The sequence below is a fragment of the Salmo salar genome, chromosome ssa16 (assembly GCF_905237065.1).
Source record: "Salmo salar chromosome ssa16, Ssal_v3.1, whole genome shotgun sequence".
Taxonomy (NCBI): Eukaryota; Metazoa; Chordata; class Actinopteri; order Salmoniformes; family Salmonidae; genus Salmo; species Salmo salar.
Genome location: NC_059457.1, coordinates 1089208 through 1108549, shown reverse-complemented (window position 1 = coordinate 1108549; position 19342 = coordinate 1089208). Strand labels below are relative to the sequence as shown.

General features: G+C 43.1%; 1 protein-coding gene across 2 annotated transcripts in view; it reads left to right on the top strand.

Annotated features, from left to right (window-relative positions):
• The window catches only part of LOC106573022 (reelin), a 318605-nt gene that overhangs the window by 232473 nt on the left and 66790 nt on the right, over positions 1–19342 (top strand). For both annotated transcript variants that reach the window (XM_045696831.1, XM_045696832.1), the window contains exons 30-44: positions 1556–1713; positions 2061–2268; positions 2675–2751; positions 2944–3102; positions 3317–3511; positions 4501–4629; positions 4998–5142; positions 5406–5546; positions 6892–7069; positions 9371–9455; positions 11049–11231; positions 11507–11675; positions 12421–12526; positions 13190–13416; positions 18114–18337. In XM_045696831.1, the coding sequence (XP_045552787.1) occupies positions 1556–1713; positions 2061–2268; positions 2675–2751; positions 2944–3102; positions 3317–3511; positions 4501–4629; positions 4998–5142; positions 5406–5546; positions 6892–7069; positions 9371–9455; positions 11049–11231; positions 11507–11675; positions 12421–12526; positions 13190–13416; positions 18114–18337 (2384 nt within the window). The remainder of the gene's footprint in view (positions 1–1555; positions 1714–2060; positions 2269–2674; positions 2752–2943; positions 3103–3316; positions 3512–4500; positions 4630–4997; positions 5143–5405; positions 5547–6891; positions 7070–9370; positions 9456–11048; positions 11232–11506; positions 11676–12420; positions 12527–13189; positions 13417–18113; positions 18338–19342) is intronic.

Sequence of the window (19342 nt, the reverse complement as noted above, 5' to 3'; positions counted from 1 at the left end):
ATCCATATAGCTCATATAACCGTGGTTACATACATAACCTTTGTTATGTCATTTCGGCGACAGGTGTTTATGTTTTTGGAGTCACCGGAGTGGACTTTGGAGTTATCGTTTAAAGTCAAGTATGACAACAGACTGTATATGGCTTATGCTAGTACGGATAGTCAACAGTGTTGTCAGTGTGGATATGTTGGCCTTAAGCGACATGCTTGCCCGAAAAGGGAGAAGGCGGAGGGAGGGACGCAGGTGGTCCTCGTTACGCCTAGTCCCACTGATGTAGGTAGATGTGGTAGATCAAGCACCTGTTGCTGAGGAACAAGTTGCTTGTGTTTAGGGTACTGATTTGCAGCTTGTACCAGAGGGGAACATAGTGTCTGATGAGCAGCAGAAAAATATTGTTGTAGGAGGTAAGGATGGATCTGGGGAGCCATTTCCCCAGACTGGTAAGGAGATGCCCAGTATGAGTGAAGGGGTACAGGAGAGGGTTCAGGTTGAGCTAGTCTCCCAGGTAGTGGAGAAGATGTCCATTACGAGTAATGTGGTACAGGAGGTGCGTTCAGGTGGGGCCAGTCTCCCAGGCAGTGGAGGAGGTGCCCGGTACGAGTGATGGGATGCAAGTGGAGATTTTTGAGAGGGATGTGGCAGAGGGGAGTCAGGAGTTTGTGGCCCCTGTTGAGGAGGATATGGATATGGAAATGTTTTATATTCCTGTTGATGTGATAGCTGCTGGCAACGACTCAATTTACAATCTAGATGAGGGGTTAAATGGGTTCCTGGACCAGACTTTTGGGAAATCTGATAAATAGGCAGATTGTTTTTGATGTTGATAAATTGTGAGGTGTGAAGAAGCGTTTCCACTTGTTACTGCTGTCATGGCAGCAAAAGGTAGTGGGAAATGTGGTAAGATTATTAAGAGAAAATTAAAACAACGATGATTATCATGCCTCATCAATCAAATTCAATCAAATGTATTTATAACGCCCTTCTTACATCAGCTGATGTCACAAAGTGTTGTACAGAAACCCAGCCTAAAACCCCAAACAGCAAGCAATGCAGGTATAGAAGCACGGTGGCTAGGAAAAACTCCCTAGAAAGGCCAGAACCTAGGAAGAAACCTAGAGAAGAACCAGTCTGAGGGATGGCCAGTCCTCTTCTGGCTGTGCCGGGTGGGGATTATAACAGAACATGACTAAGACGTTCAAATGTTCATAGATGAACAGCAGTGTAGATAATAATAATAATAATCACAGTGGGTTGTAGCGGGTGCAACAGGTCAGCACCTCAGGAGTAAATGTCGATTGTCTTTTCATAGCCATCATTCAGAGTATCTTTACCGCACCTTCTGTCTCTAGAGAGTTGAAAACAGCAGGTCTGGGACAAGGTAGCACGTCCGGTGAACAGGTCAGACTTCCATAGCCTGACCCGGTGAACAGGTTAGGGTTTATTGTGTTGTGGGTTCCCAGACTCAATTAAGTATTTTTTTAACTCTCTCTCCCTCTCTCTCTCTCTATCCTCCCTTTGCTCTTTCTCCTCCCCCCACACACACTCTCCACTTCAGTAAAACGAGGTTCCGGTGGTTCCAGGAGAGTAGTGTGTACAGGGACGCTCCAGCCTTTGCCCTAGATGGAGTCTATATCTCTGAGCCCTGCCCCAACCACTGTGGAGGACACGGAGACTGCATCTCTGGGGTCTGCTTTTGTGACATGGGATACACAGGTACTTAATGATACATAATGATTGTAGAGAGGATGAGGGGGGGAGAGAGAGGGAGACAGGCAGACAGAGAGAGAGGGATGAAGGATGAGGTAGGGAGAGTATGGGGACATGGGGTCTGCATCTCTGGGGTCTGCTTTTGTGACATGGGATACACACGTACTGAGGGAGGGAAGAAATAAGCAGAAAGAAAGAGAGGGAGAGAGAAAGAGAGAGAGAGTGGGGAGTTCTAGCAGTTCTATAGGAAGAGTGAAAAGGAGAGGGTTCTAAAAAAAGTGCAGTGGGGTCTAAAAAAGACACTCACCTAATGATCAATTGTTAATCAATTTAATTTTTTGTGTGTATCCCAGTTGAGCAGGACAGCTGCGTGCCAGCGGTGGCCAGCCCCACAGAGCTGGCAGAGGGCTTTGAGAGCAAGCTGAGCCCGGTTTGGCAGACCCTGAGTGGGGGGCAGGTCGGAGGGGGCTGTGGCACCATCAGCGAGGGAAAGGCTCTGTACTTCAGCAGCTCTGGGAAGAGAGAGGCACGCACTGTACCTATGGATACGACGAACACACGGTCAGTATGATCACACTGCTGTATTGAATAGAATTGAAAGTATGCATACCTCACCTGTCTTGTAGAGCAGCTTTAGGCAACTTCCAGAGGAAGTTTGCTCTAAACCTCCAGTGTTAACATATTTAATTGAGTCAGCTAATTATATTTTACACCCCCTTTCTCTGGTGACCTAACCCCTCTGTCTGTCTGTCTGTCTGTCTGTCTCTGTCTGTCTGTCTGTCTGTCTGTCTGTCTCTGTCTGTCTGTCTGTCTGTCTGTCTGTCTGTCTGTCTGTCTGTCTGTCTGTCTGTCTGTCTGTCTGTCTGTCTGTCTGTCTGTCTGTCTGTCTGTCTGTCTGTCTGTCTGTCTGTCTGTCTGTCTGTCTGTCTGTCTGTCTGTCTGTCTGTCTGTCTGTGTCTGTCTGCAGGCTTGTCCAGTTCTACATCCGAATTGGAGGGAAGAATGTTGGACCCACCTGCACCAGACCTCGCTCCCGCAACGAAGGTGACTCTCCATCTCTACTGAAAACCTCCAATTCAACCTCTGACAGACTCAAGTTTGTAGACCTCAATAAGGCTCTCTTCTGCCTCTGCTTGGTGGCTATTTGACATTGCATGCACGCTGTTGCTGTTATAATGATTTTCTGGCTGCTTCTTCTCCTCAACTTTCTGACCTCCCTCGTCTCCTCTTTTTCAGGAGTGATAGTCCAGTTCTCCACCAACAACGGGGTTCGGTGGCAGTTCCTACGTGAGCTGGACTTTGGTTCCTTCCTGGATTCCCAGGTGGTCACCATCGAGCTGCCTCCACCCGCCAAGACTCCCTACACTGTGTTCCGCTGGTGGCAGCCACAGCAGGGTGAGGCCCCCAACCCCTACATGGATCACAGGGACACACCATACAGTCATTGAGCCATCCATACAGTACTTGCAGGGACCCATGTAAAGAATGTGTATAAAGCAGCGGCCACACAGAGTGTATCCTTCAAAAAGGATGAGCCATACTCTATCGATCTCTCCCTCTTTTTCTCCTCTTCTCTCTCTCCCCCACCTCTCTCTCTCTACCCCTCTAGGTAAACACTCAGCCCAGTGGGCTCTGGATGATGTTCTGATTGGTATGAATGACAGCTCCAGGACTGGCTTCCATGATAAGTTTGACGGGACGTCTCCTCTGAGACACAACTGGTACCGCATACAGGGGGGAGAGATCACTGTAGACTGTCTGTCTCTGGACACAGCTCTGTCCTTCAACAGCAACACCACTGACAGTGAGTTAAACTACAGTACACACACACACACACACACACACACACACACACACACACACACACACACACACACACACACACACACACACACACACACACACACACACACACAGTTGTCTGTCTGTCTCTAGATACGGCCCTCTGATGCCACAGACAGTGCGTCCTACTACTGCACGCAGACACGCACACTACAAGCCCCTTTCTTTAATCCGGGCCTCAATGATTTAGCCTACATGGGAGAACAGGAAACTAACAGTACTACTGCCGATCTTGAGACTGGTATTCACACCATGCCATCAACATGACACGGTCAACTCCTACATCACAAACAACCCAGGCTGTATTGAATCAGCCATTTTGCCATTTACACCATATGGCTTCTGAATTGTTAATGGCAGCAACCTTGATTTAACATCCTGGTTGTTATTTATGTGTGCATCAAGCTGTGAGCGGATTTACTTTGTGCAAATATTACATTACATCCAGTCCCATCCAGTACCCCAGATCTAGCAAGAGCAATTTTCCAAAGTATCTATAAATATTACACCCCAGCTAGGCAGCACGGCATGTTCCCGGATGCATAAAGCACTGTTAAATGTGATGTGTATTACCATGAATGTGGTTTGTTTCACTGCCATCTCAGACTGTGTGCAGGTTGTTACTAAAATATATATTTTAGATCAGTACTCATAGTTTACCCAATACCCAAACCCACCTATTGTTTACCACAACTTCAATGTTGACCATGTGTGTCAATGTGCTGTCCAGTTCTCACAACATAAATATCCAGTTCTCACAACTCTAACACATTATGGCCCTATCTTGACCATCTTGTTAGATTACTTGTTAGATATTACTGCACTGTCGGAACTAGAAGCACAAGCATTTTGCTACACTCACATTAACAACTGCTAACCATGCATATGTGACCAATAAAATTGTATTTTATTTTATTTTATTTGAGCATGTCACTGTCTGTCTCCCTGCAGAGAAGCCGCGGTATGCAGAAAGCTGGGACTTTGAGGTGTCAGGCTCCTCCTTCCTGCAGTTTGAACTGTCTATGGGCTGCAGTAAGGTCACCACCTCATCCCACGGTGTCAGGCTGGAGTACTCCACAGGTAACGAACTCTAATAACCGTCATGGATGATCCTTTATAAATGATTATACATTACAGAAAAATCAAGAGAAAACTCTGTGCTCAGCAGCGCGTCTAGATCCAGGTGCTGGTTTTAGCAGGAACAACTATTATTAGAAAACATCAGGCCAGCCATTTTTGGTGTGCGGTTTTTATTATTGTTTTTAAATTATTATACATGCTTATACATATTTATAAATGCTTTATACATGGTTATAAATTATACAAATGCTCATGAATTGTAATTATTATAAATGGTTAGAGATTTTTTCTAATAATTACTGAAAAGTTCAAAAATGGTTCCTAATGTTTATACATGGAAGTTCTTAAAACGTATTACCACCCCACAGACTGTGGGCGCCACTGGGCCCTGCTCACCCCAGAGTGTGTTCCACCTGCCATCGGCTGTGCCGGCTACACCATGAGCTCAGTCTACACCGCTACACAGTACAACCGCTGGAGGAGGGTTACGGTGTACCTGCCCAGCGCTGCCAAGTATGTGTGTGTGGTGTGTGCGTGTGTGTTTGTGCATGCTTGTGTGTGTATGTGTATATTATTAGTTTGCTTAGTGGCACATCAGAGCTTGTCTCTCTAAAGTGTATCCTTGTGATTTGAATACTCCAGTCATAAACAAAAGAATACTATTTAAGCATTGCAATATAGTAACACCTCATTTGAACTATCCTTCATAACCCTTTATAATAATGCCATAAACATGTCTAAAGATTCATAGCATGTGTTCCATTCTGTGGTTGTAGTTCTCCCAGGACTCGGTTCAGGTGGATCCAGCCCCACTTCCTCCCTGGGGCAGACGGTTGGGCCTTGGACAATGTGCTGCTGGCCCCTGGCTGCCCCTGGATGTGCTCTGGACACGGACTCTGTGACAACGGATGCTGTTTGTGAGTTACACAAACATACACACTGTCTCACAGTATTTAATGTTGAGCTCAGAACTTTTGTATGGAATTTACTGGAACTGTGTTATATTATATGTGAAAACCATAGGGGGTGCTGGGGGTTCTTTATATATATATATACATACATATACTACCGTTCAAAAGTGTGGGGTCACTTAGAAATGTCCTACAGTGTAGACATTGTTAATGTTGTAAATGACTATTGTAGCTGGAAACAGCTGATTTTTGATGGAATATCTACATAGGCATATAGAGGCCCATTATCAGCAACCATCACTCCTGTGTTCCAATGGCACGTTGTGTTAGCTAATCCAAGGTTATCATTTTAAAAGGCTAATTGATCATTAGAAAACATGTTGCAATTTTGTTAGCACAGCTGAAAACTGTCGTGCTAATTTAAGAAGCAATACAACTGGCCTTCTTTAGACTAGTTGAGTATCTGGAGCATCAGCATTTGTGGGTACGATTACAGGCTCCAAATGGCCATAAACAAAGCACTTTCTTCTGAATCTCGTCAGTCTATTCTTGTTCTGAGAAATGAAGGCTATTCCATGCGAGAAATTGCCAAGAAACTGAAGATCTCGAACAACGCTGAGTAGTACACCCTTCACAGAACAGAGCAAAATGGCTCTAACCAGAATATAAAGAGGAGTGTGAGGCCCTGGTGCACAGCTGAGCAAGAGGACAAGTACATTAGAGTGTCTAGTTTGAGAAACAGACGCCTCACAAGTCCTCAACTGGCAGCTTCATTAAATAGTACCTGCAAAACACATTTCATGGGAATGTTGCAAGAACATTCCTGTGTCCAGTTTTCTTTTTTCATCATTATACAGAGCATGAGGAAAGTGTTCAGACTCCTTACCTTTTTCCACATTTTGTTACGTTAAAGCCTTATTCTAAAATGGATTCAATGAAATGTTTTCCTCATCAATCTCCAGCGACTGGGAGACTAGTCAGGATTGAGAGACCTGCAGAGAAGGATCTGCAGAGAAGAATGGGAGAAATGTTGTGTTAGCAAATCCAAGTTTATCAGTCTCAACGTCAACAGTGAAGAGGCGACTATGGGATGCTGGCCTTCTAAGCAGAGTTGCAAAGAAAAAGCCATATCTCAGACTCGCCAAAAAAAATAAAAGATTAAGATGGGCAAAAGAACACAGACACTGGACAGAGGAACTCTGCCTAGAAGGCCAGCATCCCAGAGTCATCAAATATGTTCAGACATGGAATTTTGGTTCGGATACCAGATTTAGCCTATGCCTGGAATAACAACCCTTACTATGGATATGAAATAAACAACCTCACCTGTAACCCCCACCCTCTCCAACAGGTGTGACCGGGGTTATGGCGGGGCCCACTGCGTGCCCTTGACCCCCCTCCCCTCCATTCTGAGAGACGACTTCAACGAGAACCTGGCGGCGGAGCAGTGGCCCGAGGTGTACGGGGCTGAGAGGGGGACTCTCAGTGGAGAGCCCCTCAAATCTGGCACCGCACTAATCTTCAAAGGGGTATGGGTTCTATTGTTTAGTGTGACCTATACTGTACACACATTTATGTGAAAAGACCCAGAGAGCAGATAGAGAAGATGCACGCATGCACACACACACACTTGTGCACACACACAAACTCACACATTATCTGCCTAGCAGACTTAGTAAGTGTACTTTATCATTGATTATAAACTCAGCAAAAAAAGAAACATCCTCTCACTGTCAACTGCATTTGTTTTCAGCAAACTTAACATATGTAAATATTTGTATGAACATAACAAGATTCAACAACTGAGACATAAACTGAACAAGTTCCACAGACATGTGACTGACAGAACTGGAATAATGTGTCCCTGAGCAAAGGGGGGGGTCAAAATCAAAAGTAACAGTCGGTATCTGGTGTGGCCACCAGCTGCATTAACCTCTTGGGGCTAGGTGGGACGCTAGCGTGCCACCTGTGGTGCACTCCATCAACAGCAGGTGCATTTCAAGAGCGGCAAATTTGAATCCAAATAAATGTCAAAATTCAAATTTTTCAAAAATACAACTATGTTACACCATTTGAAAGATAAACATCTCCTTAATCTAACCACGTTTTACGATTTCAAAAAGGTTTTACGGCGAAAGCATAAATTTAGAGTATGTTAGGACAGTACATTTACAAGAGTTGTGTGTAATGTTTTGTCAAGTCAAAGACAGGGTCACCAAAACCATAAAACCAGCTAAAATGATACACTAACCTTTTACAATCTCCATCAGATGACACTCCTAGGACATTATGTTAGACAATGCATGCATTTTTAGTTCTATCAAGTTCATATTTATATACAAAAACAGCGTTTTACTATGGCATTGATGTTGAGGAAATCGTTTCCCTCCAATAACCGGCAGTCAAGTCAGCGTCAGAAATTAAATAATTAAAATTAGAAAACATTGTTAAAATATTATATTGTCATTTAAAGAATTATAGATTTACATCTTTTGAACGCAATCAACTTGCCAGATTTAAAAATAACCTTACTGGGAAATCACACTTTGCAATAATCTGAGCACTGTGCCCAGAAAAATACGCGTTGCGATACAGACTAGACGTCATGTTGGGGAGATCTAAAATCGAAAATACTATGTAAATAATCCATTACCTTTGATTCTCTTCATCAGATGTCACTTCCAGGTATCACAGGTCCATAACGAATGTAGTTTTGTTCAAAAAAGCTCATCATTTATGTCCAAAAATCTCCGTCTCGTTAGCACATGATGTAAGCCAGCCGGACTTCTCGTCATGAACGAGGGGAAAAAATATATTTCCGTTCGTTCAAACATGTCAAACGTTGTATAGCATAAATCATTAGGGCCTTTTTTAACCAGAACATGAATAATATTCAAGGTGGACGAATGCATAGCCTTTTATAACGTATTGGAACGAGGGTACCCAACATGAAGTAGCGCGCCAGGTGTCTAATGGGACATCACCGTTCCATGGCTCTTGTTCGGTCAGATCTCCCTCCAGAAGACTCAAAACACTTTGTAAAGGCTGGTGACATCTAGTGGAAGCAATAGGAAGTGCCAAAATATTCCTAAACCCCTGTGTCTTTCAATGGGATAGCTTTAAAGTCAATACAACACATCAGGTATCCACTTCCTGTCAGAAAATGTCTCAGGGTTTTGCCTGCCAAATGAGTTCTGTTATACTCACAGACACCATTCAAACAGTTTTGGAAACTTTAGAGTGTTTTCTATCCATATATAATAAGTATATGCATATTCTAGTTACTGGGTAGGATTAGTAACCAGATTAAATCGGGTACATTTTTTTTTATCCAGACGTGCAAATGCTGCCCCCTAGACCCAACAGGTTAAGTACTGCAGTGCATCTCCTCCTCATGGACTGCACCAGATTTGCCAGTTCTTCCTGTGAGATGTTACCCCACTATTCCACCAAGGCACCTGCAATTTCCCAGACAATCCTGGGGGGGAATGGCCCTAGCCCTCACCCTCCGATACAACAAGTTCCAGACGTGCTCAATGGGATTGAGATCCGGGCTCCTCGCTGGCCATGACCGAACACTGACATTCCTGTCTTGCAGGAAATCACTCACAGAATGAGTAGTATGGCTGGGGGCATTGTCATGCTGGAGGGTCATGTCAGGATGAGCCTGCAGGAAGGGGACCACACGAGGGAGGAGGATGTCTTCCCTGTAACGCACAGTGTTGAGATTGCCTGCAATGACAAATTTGAAAGACAGAGTCCTGAAAAAGGGAAGTTTCTTTCTTTGCTGAGTTTGCTTGATTTCTCTTTCCGTTTTGCTTGATATGTAGGAAGGTCTGCGTATGTTGGTGTCTAGGGACATGGACTGCACCAGCACTGTCTACATCCAGTTCTCCTTCAAGTTCATCACTAAGGGTAGGCCTCATTTTCACATACAGTACATTTTGGCTATATCTGCTTACAGTTCTAATCTTTACTTTGTTTCAGTGTTTTGTAGATATGTTAAACTGTTAACTTCTATGGGCTACGTGGGGGGGCTAGCTTCCCACCTGCGGGACACAGCCAGTAAAATATCAGGGCGGCAAATTCAAAAACAACAAAATGTCATAATTCAACTTTCTCAAACATACAACTATTTTACACCATTTTAAAGATACACCTCTCCTTGATGTAACCACATTGTCTGATTTCAAAAAGGCTTTACAGCGAAAGCAAAACATTAGATTATGTTAGGAGAGTATATAGACAAAAATAATCACACAGCCATTTTCCAAGCAAGGACATGTGTCAATAAAACCCAAAACACAGCTAAATGAAGCACTAACCTTTGACGATCTTCATCAGGTGACACTCCTAGGACATTATGTTACACAATACATGTATGTTTTGTACGATAAAGTTCATATTTATATCCAAAAACAGCATTTTACATTGGCGCGTGATGTTCAGAAAATGTATTCCCACCAAAACATCCAGTGAATGTGCACATCAATTTACAAAAACACTCATCATAAATGTTGACAAAATATATAACAATTATTTAAAGAATTATAGATAGACTACTCCTGGATGCAACCGCTGTGTCAGATTTTAAAATAGCTTTACGGAGAAAGCACATTTTTCAATATTCTGAGTACATAGCTCAGCCATCACGGTGAGCTATTCAGACACCCGCCAAGTTCGTCGCAACCTAAACTCAGAATTAGTATTAGAAATATTCTCTTACCTTTGCTGATCTTCGTCAGAATGCACTCCCAGGACTGCTACTTCCACAAGAAATGTTGTTTTTGTTCGAAATAATCCATATTTATGTACAAATACCTCCGTTTTGTTCGTGCGTACAGATCATTTATCCAAAGACATAACGCGCGAGCGCGGAACAAGAGACGAAAAGTCAAAATGTTCCATTACCGTACTTAGAAGCATGTCAAACGTTGTTTAAAATCAATCTTTATGGTATTTTTAACGTAAAATTGCGATAATATTCCAACCGGAAAATAGCATATTCATTCAAGAAGAAAAAGAAGGAATTGTGCGCTCGTGTGACCGCGCATATCCAATCCCTTTGTTGCCAGGCAGACCACTCAGAAACTGAGCTCCTATTATCTGCCCAGTGACAGGAAAATGCTCAAACCACTTTCTGAAGGCTTTAGACAGCAAATGGAAGCCTTAGGAAGTGCAACGTCACCCCACAGACACTGTAGCTTCGATAGAGAAACAAAAGAAGAACTACAATTCTCAGACTTTCCACTTCCTACTTGGATTTTTCTCAGGGTTTTGCCTGCCATATGAGTTCTGTTATACTCACAGACACCATTCAAACAGTTTTAGAAACTTCAGAGTGTTTCCTATCCAAAGCTACTAATAATATGCATATTCTAGTTTCTGGGCCAGAGTAGTAACCTGATTAAATTGGGTACGTTTTTCATCCGGCCGTGAAAATACTGCCCCCTAGCCCAGACAGGTTAACTGTGTGTGGGTTGCGTTAACTCTGTGTTCTTTTCCCAGGTGTCCCAGAGCGCTCCCACTTGGTGCTACTACAGTACTCTGTGAACGGGGGGATCAGTTGGCTGTTGTTAGATGAGTTTTACTTCCCTACCTCCACCGATACGCTGTTCATCCACCTTCCTCTGCCCACCAGTGCCCAGACCAATGCTACCCGCTTCAGGCTCTGGCAGCCCTACAACAGCGGTGAGTAGTGAACACACACAGAGAGTCTGTGGTCCGTTTATCTACATAAGAAGTGTGTGCTTGTACACTCCACTTCATGGATTTTAAAGGAATGGACTGGTGTAAGGAAATGGTGGAAACTTCATCCAATCCAATGCTTTTAATGCAATGAGAGTGTACATTTTTGGGTGAAGAGTAGCGAATCGAATCACAACCAAAGACAAAGTGCAAAATAATGACATACTGTATGAAGACACATTGTATGTCTGACTGGCTATATGTGTTCTGTCCTATAGGTAAAAAAGAGGAGGTGTGGGTGATTGATGACCTGATCATCGATGGCAGCTCGCTCAACAACACTCCTGTAGTCTCTGAAAGCTTTGAGGGCGGACCCCAGGATTACAACTGGCTCTTCTACCCAGGAGGCAACACTGGACTCTACTGCCCCTACCAGAAGAGTGGCCTGTGAGTAGACCTACTGGTTGTACAACCTTTTAGTGCACTGTGAACACACTGAACCTTCTACTTAACCTACAACCCTTCATCTCTGTGTGCCTCTAAGATGTAAATTCAACATACGTGCGTCAATGCCACTTTAATTCAGTAAATTCAGGAAGTTAACTACCAATTTAGTTTACATATTCATAAAGGCCCAGTACAGTCAAAAAATGTGTTTTCCTGTGTTTTATATATATTTCCACACTATGAGGTTGGAATAATACTTTGAAATTGTGAAAATTATGATAATGCCCTTTTAGTATAAGATCTGCTTGAAAAGACAGACTGAAATTTGAGCCTGTTTTGATGGGATGGAGTTTTGGCCTGACTGGTGACATCACCAGGCAGTAAATCAGAAAGAGAGTTCCAAACCTCTCTGCCAATAACAGCTAATTTTCAGTTTTCTCCTCCCCACTCGGATGACTCCCAGACAGTACTAGCAAAATTCTTACTTCATAAATTGCTCTTTGCTAAGAAGGTGTTTTTGTTTATTTTTGTCAATTTTAATTGAAATCAATCCCGGTAAGTTACTTAATTGCTACCCAATATGTTTTTGATATTGAGTTTTTTTTTTTTAAACGGCTGCATTGACTCCTTTAACGTAAAATTTCTGTTTAATTCCTGAATTGATTCAATTGAGTTGGACTTGACCCCAACCCTACTGTAAAGGACTGTAGATAACAGACTTTGTCTAATGTATGTGTTTGTACAGGGAGGATGATGAGTCTGCCATGGTGTTTGTCTCCAGTGAGTTGGGAGAACATTCCATTACCACCAGAGACATTGATGTCAATGAAAACACCATCATACAGTTTGAGGTATGAAGAGAAGAGAGAGAACAGACTGATTGGTTGGGAAAACAGTGTGGGAAAGAAAATTAGTGAAGTATAAGAGGAGAGGAATGTGGAAAGAGGAAAGCGGAACAGAGACAGATAAATTGAGTTGGAAAGAGAAATACTGACAGAAAAGATAAGAGGATAAAGAATGAGAAAATGTATCCTAATTTAAAAGTGGAGGCCAGAGCAAAGGGTTTTCATAAAGATAATGACTGATTTATATGAAGTTATTATAATTACTATTCTCTGTGATACAAATGAATGCGGGGTGTAAAAGGATCATAATTATTTTATAATAATTCATCACAACATAATTATATGAAATAAAAAACATAAACAGAAGTATATTGAATATCTAGAGTGGTCTTGTTGATGCAAACACACTAATACTAATAAGTCAGTAGTATATCAAATAAATAAATTAATGTTCTTGCTGAAGCAAGAACATTAATTAATATAATACTGAATAATGTTCATAATCATACTAGTAATACTTTATAATATAACAACTAAGAATTTGATTGATATTATGTTTATAATTTAAACATTTTTCCTGTTTATTTTTCCTGTGTTGTGTTTTAGATGTTATTGTCATTATCATTATAAAGATCACATAGTAATAATAATGTATTCATTTGTTCTCAGATCAACGTGGGATGCACGGCAGATTCTTCCTCCTCTAATCCAGTGAGACTGGAGTTCTCCAGGGACTTTGGGGCTACATGGCATCTCCTGGTGCCCCTGTGTTCAGGGGGCCCCCAGCCCTCATCCCAATGCTCCACAGAGCTGCACCCCGCCAGCGTCTACTACCCCGGGACAACACAGGGCTGGAGGAGGGAGATCATCCACTTCGGCAAGCTCAGACTCTGCGGGTGAGAGACTACAGGACATAGAAGAGAGCCTAACTAATATGAAAACCATCCCATTCAAATGTCTCAAATGGCCAGTTAACATATATATAGATAGGAATGGGCCAAAATTCAGCCAACTTATTGTGGGAAGCTTGCGGAAAGCTACCTGAAATGTTTGACCCAAGTTAAACAATTTAAAGGTAATGCTACCAAATACTAATTGATTACTAAAGGCCGCTCAGCAAGGAAGAAGCCACTGCTCCAAAACCGCAATAAAAAAGCCAAACTACGGTTTGCAACTGCACATGGGGACAAAGATCGTAGTTTTTGGAGAAATGTCCTCTGGTCTGATGAAACAAAAATAGAACTGTTTGGCCATAATGACCATCCTTATGTTTGGAATAAAAAGGGGTAAGGCTTGCAAGCCGTAGAACACCATCCCAACCGTGAAGCACAGGGGTTGCAGCATCATGTTGTGGGGGTGCTTTGCTGCAGGAGTGACTGGTCAACTTCACAAAATAGATGGCATCATGAGGCAGGAAAATGATGTGGATATATAGAAGCAACATCTCAAGACATTAGTCAGGAAGTTAAAGCTTGGTCGAAATTGGGTCTTCCAAATGGACAATGACCCCAAGCATACTTCCAAAGTTGTGGAAAAATGGCTTAAGGACAACAAAGTCAAGGTATTGGACTGGCCATCACAAAGCCCTGACCTCAATCCTATAGAAAACATGTGGGCAGAACTGAAAATGTGTGTGCGAGCAAGGAGGCCTACAAACCTGATTCAGTTATACCAGCTCTGTCAGGAGGAATGGGCCAAAATTCACCCAACTTATTGTGGGAAGCTTGTGGAAGGCTACCCAAAACATTTGACCCAAGTTAAACAATTTAAAGGCAATTCAACCAAATACTAATTGAGTGTATGTAAACTTCTGAACCACTGAGAATGTGATGAAAGAAATAAAAGCTGAAATAAATAATTCTCTCTACTATTATTCTGACATTTCACATTCTTTAAATAAAGTGGTGATCCTAACTGACCTAAGACAGTGAAATGTTACAAGAAATACATTTCAGGAATTGTGAAAAACTGAGTTTATATGTATTTGGCTAAGGTGTATGTAAACATCCGACTTCAACTGTATATACAGTCGTGGCCAAAAGTTTTGAGAATGTCACAAATATTAATTTCCACAAAGTTTGTTGCTTCAAATCAAATCAAAGTTTATTTGTCACGTGCGCCGAATAAAACAGGTGTAGACCTTACAGTGAAATGCTTACTTACAGGCTCTAAACAATAGTGTGAAAAAAAGGTGTGTGTGTGTGTAAGTAAAGAAATAAAACAACAGTAAAAAGACATTTCAAAATAAGAGTAGCAAGGCTATATACAGACACCGGTTAGCCAGGCTTATTGAGGTAGTATGTACATGTAGGTATGGTTAAAGTGACTATGCATATATGATCAACAGAGAGTAGCAGTAGCGTAAAAAGAGGGGTTGGCGGGTGGTGGGACACAATGCAGATAGCCCGGTTAGCCAATGTGCGGGAGCACTGGTTGGTCGGGCCAATTGAGGTAGTATGTACATGAATGTATAGTTAAAGTGACTATGCATATAAGATGAACAGAGAGTAGCAGCAGCGTAAAAGAGGGGTTGGGGGGGGCACACAATGCAAATAGTCTGGGTAACCATTTGGTTACCTGTTCAGGAGTCTTATGACTTGGGGGTAAAAACTGTTGAGAAGCCTTTTTGTCCTAGACTTGGCACTCTGGTACCGCTTGCCATGCGGTAGTAGAGAGAACAGTCCATGACTGGGGTGGCTGGGGTCTTTGACAATTTTTAGGGCCTTCCTCTGACACTGCCTGGTGTAGAGGTCCTGGATGGCAGGCAGCTTTGCCCCAGTGATGTACTGGGCCATACGCACTACCTTCTGAAGTGCCTTGCGGTCGGAGGCCGAGCAATTTTCGTACCAGGCAGTGATGCAACCGGTCAGGATGCTCTCGATGTTGCAGCTGTAGAACAATATGAGGATCTCAGGACCCATGCCAAATCTTTTTAGTTTCCTGAAGGGGAATAGGCTTTGTCGTGCCCTCTTCACGACTGTCTTGGTGTGTTTGGACCATTCTAGTTTGTTGTTGATGTGGACACCAAGGAACTTGAAGCTCTCAACCTGCTCCACTACAGCCCCGTCGAGGAGAATGGGGGCGTGCTCGGTCCTCCTTTTCCTGTAGTTCACAATCATCTCCTTAGTCTTGGTTACGTTGAGGGATAGGTTGTTATTCTGGCACCACCCAGCCAGGTCTCTGACCTCCTCCCTATAGGCTGTCTCATTGTTGTCGGTGATCAGGCCTACCACTGTTGTGTCATCTGCAAACTTAATGATGGTGTTGGAGTCGTGCCTGGCCATGCAGTCGTGGGTGAACAGGGAGTACAGGAGGGGACTGAGCACGCACCCCTGGGGAGCTCCAGTGTTGTGGATCAGCGTGGCAGATGTGTTGTTACCTACCCTCACCACCTGGGGGCGGCCCGTCTGGAAGTCCAGGATCCAGTTGCAGAGGGAGGTGTTTAGTCCCAGGTTCAGTGTCTTTAGATATTTTTGTCAGATGTTACTATGGAATACTGAAGTATAATTACAAGCATTTCATAAGTGTCAAAGGCTTTTATTGACAATTACATGAAGTTGATGCAAAGAGTCAATATTTGCAGTGTTGCCCCTTCTTTTTCAAGACCTCTGCAATCCACCCTGGCATGCTGTCAATTAACTTCTGGGACACATCCTGACTGATGGCAGCCCATTCTTGCATAATCAATGCTTGGAGCTTGTCAGAATTTGTGTGTTTTTGTTTGTCCACCCGCCTCTTGAGGATTGACCACAAGTTCTCAATGGGATTAAGGTCTGGGGAGTTTCCTGGCCATGGACCAAAAATATTGATGTTTTGTTCCCCGAGCCACTTAGTTATCACTTTTGCCTTATGGCAAGGTGCTCCATCATGCTGGAAAAGGTATTGTTCGTCACCAAACTGTTCCTGGATGGTTGGGAGAAGTTGCTCTCAGAGGATGTGTTGGTACCATTCTTTATACATGGCTGTGTTCTTAGGCAAAATTGTGAGTGAGCCCACTCCCTTGGCTGAGAAGCAACCCCACACATGAATGGTCTCAGGATGCTTTACTGTTGGCATACACAGGACTGATGGTAGCGCTCACCTTGTCTTCTCCAGACAAGTTTTTTTCCGGATGCCCCAAACAATCGGAAAGGGGATTCATCAGAGAAAATGACTTTACCCCAGTCCTCAGCAGTCCAATCCCTGTACCTTTTGCAGAATATCAGTCTGTCCTTGATGTTTTTCCTGGAGAGAAGTGGCTTCTTTGCTGCCCTTCTTGACACCAGGCCATCCTCCAAAAGTCTTCGCCTCACTGTGTGTGCAGATGAACTCACACCTGCCTGCTGCCATTCCTGAGCAAGCTCTGTACTTGTGGTTCCCCGATCCCGTAGCTGAATCAACTTTAGGAGACGGTCCTGGCGCTTGCTGGACTTTCTTGGGCGCACTGAAGTGTTCTTCACAACAATTTAACCGCTCTCCTTGAAGTTCTTGATGATCCGATAAATGGTTGATTTAGGTGCAATCTTACTGGCAGCAATATCCTTGCCTGTGAAGCCCTTTTTGTGCAAAGCAATGATGACGGCACGTGTTTCCTTGCAGGTAACCATGGCTGACAGGAAGAACAATGATTCCAAGCACCCTCCTTTTGAAGTTTCCAGTCTGTTATTCGAACTCAATCAGCATGACAGAGTGATCTCCAGCCTTGTCCTCGTCAACACTCACACCTGTGTTAATAAGAGAATCACTGACATGATGTCAGCTGGTCCTTTTGTGACAGGGCTGAACTGTAGGGGAAATGTTTTGGGGGGATTCAGTTCATTTGCATGGCAAAGGGGGACTTTGCAATGAATTGCAATTCATCTGATCACTTCATAACATTCTGGAGTATATGCAAATTGTCATCATACAAACTGAGGTAGCAGACTGTGAAAATTAATATTTGTGTCATTCTCAAAACCTTTGGCCACGACTGTATGTATGTATGTGTTATATATATATATATATATATATATATATATATATATATATATATATATATATATATATATTGTCACTGAGTGTACTGAGTGTATTAAGCATGACAAACACATTCCTAATATTAGGTTGAACAGCCATTATTTGTCAAAAGCATTCCACAGGGATGCTGGCCCATGTTGACTCCAATGCTTCCCACATTTGTGTCAAGTTGGCTGGATGTCCTTTGGGTGGTGGACCATTCTTGATACACACGGGAAAATGTTGAGCGGGAAAAACCCAGCAGCGTTGCAGTTCCTGACACTCTCAAACCGGTGAACCTGGCACCTACTACCATACCCTGTTCAAGGGCACTTAAAATTTGGTCTTGCCCATTCAGTCTCTGATTGGCAAAGATACACAATCCATGTCTCAATTTGCTCAAGGCTTAAACATTTTTTTTCTTCCTGTCTCCTCCCCTTCATCTACACTGATTGTGGTTGATTTAATCAGTGACATCAATAAGGGATCATAGCTTTCACCTGGGTAATCTGTCATGGAAAGAGCAGGTGTTCCTAATGTTTTGTATACTCAGTGTATAGATCATTTCTCTCCATCTCTCTCTTCTTCTTCATATTATTTTTCTTCTCTCTCCTCTCAGATCCATCCGGTTCCGTTGGTACCAGGGCTTCTACTCCAGCGGTTCATCCCCCCCTACCTGGGCTTTGGACAGTGTATACATTGGCCCCCAGTGCCAGGACATGTGTAACGGACACGGGTCATGTGTGAGGGGTACACACTGTGTGTGTGACTCGGGATACTCAGGACCAGACTGCTCCCAACCCGACACATCCAACCCTGACTTCCTCAAGGAAGACTTTGAAGGTAGGCAGTGGGTATAGAACTGGTAGATATTGTATGGTTTCGGATAATGGCTACATTAACCCTGCCTGATCTTAACACTTACAATTACCCTAACCTTGCTGGTTGAATATACATTTCCTTGAATGTGCAAGAAAACGCAGATGCCCGCACAAACGCAGGGGGAGTATGTGCCAAAGTGTGTGTGTGTGTGTGTGTGTGTGTGTGTGTGTGTGTGTGTGTGTGTGTGTGTGTGTGTGTGTGTGTGTGTGTGTGTGTGTGTGTGTGTGTGTGTGTGTGTGTGTGTGTGTGTGTGAGACTAGTAGACAGTCACTGTATCTGTGATGTCCAAACACAGTGTTCAGATAGTGTTTAGCCATCAATACTGATATTGATCAGAAGATTTTTTGAGAACTGTATGAATGGATGTGATTAATATACTTGTGGTAGAAAGGGCTCCTAAGTGTGACAAAATACGTTGTTGTGCGACCAGGAGTTTTATTTTGGCAGCAGATAATAATTGTTGTAACGGTAAGGGTTCACTGTACCATTGTTTCTGAGTGCCCTAGAGAAACAATCAAGCACAGATTCATTAGCGTCATGGTTACACCATTACTGCAGCGAAAACGGCTTGTTTTAACCCCACCAGGTCAAAAGATCTGACCCATATTACCTGCTCAACATTTGTATCTGGGACCGCATTTTATATTAATAAACTGCTTGCCCATTTTAGTCATGTTACCTCATTGTGTGGGACTGATTTCTTCATCCCACTCCCGCCCACACATGCAGCTTTTCATATCGCACTGGATTCCCACTTGCAAGAACTGGTTTCAAACCCGCGCAGTCCTGCATTTTAGCATGTGACGCAGCTCACTTGCCAGCCAGGTCCCAGCAATTTTGGGCCCTGTAGGCAATATCAAAGTGCGCAAAAATACCCTAAGAAGTAGGTTAAATTACCAGAGGTTCTCATGTGGACCAATATATGAATCTATCTTATTACTGGGATTTATCAACAACTAAGGTAGA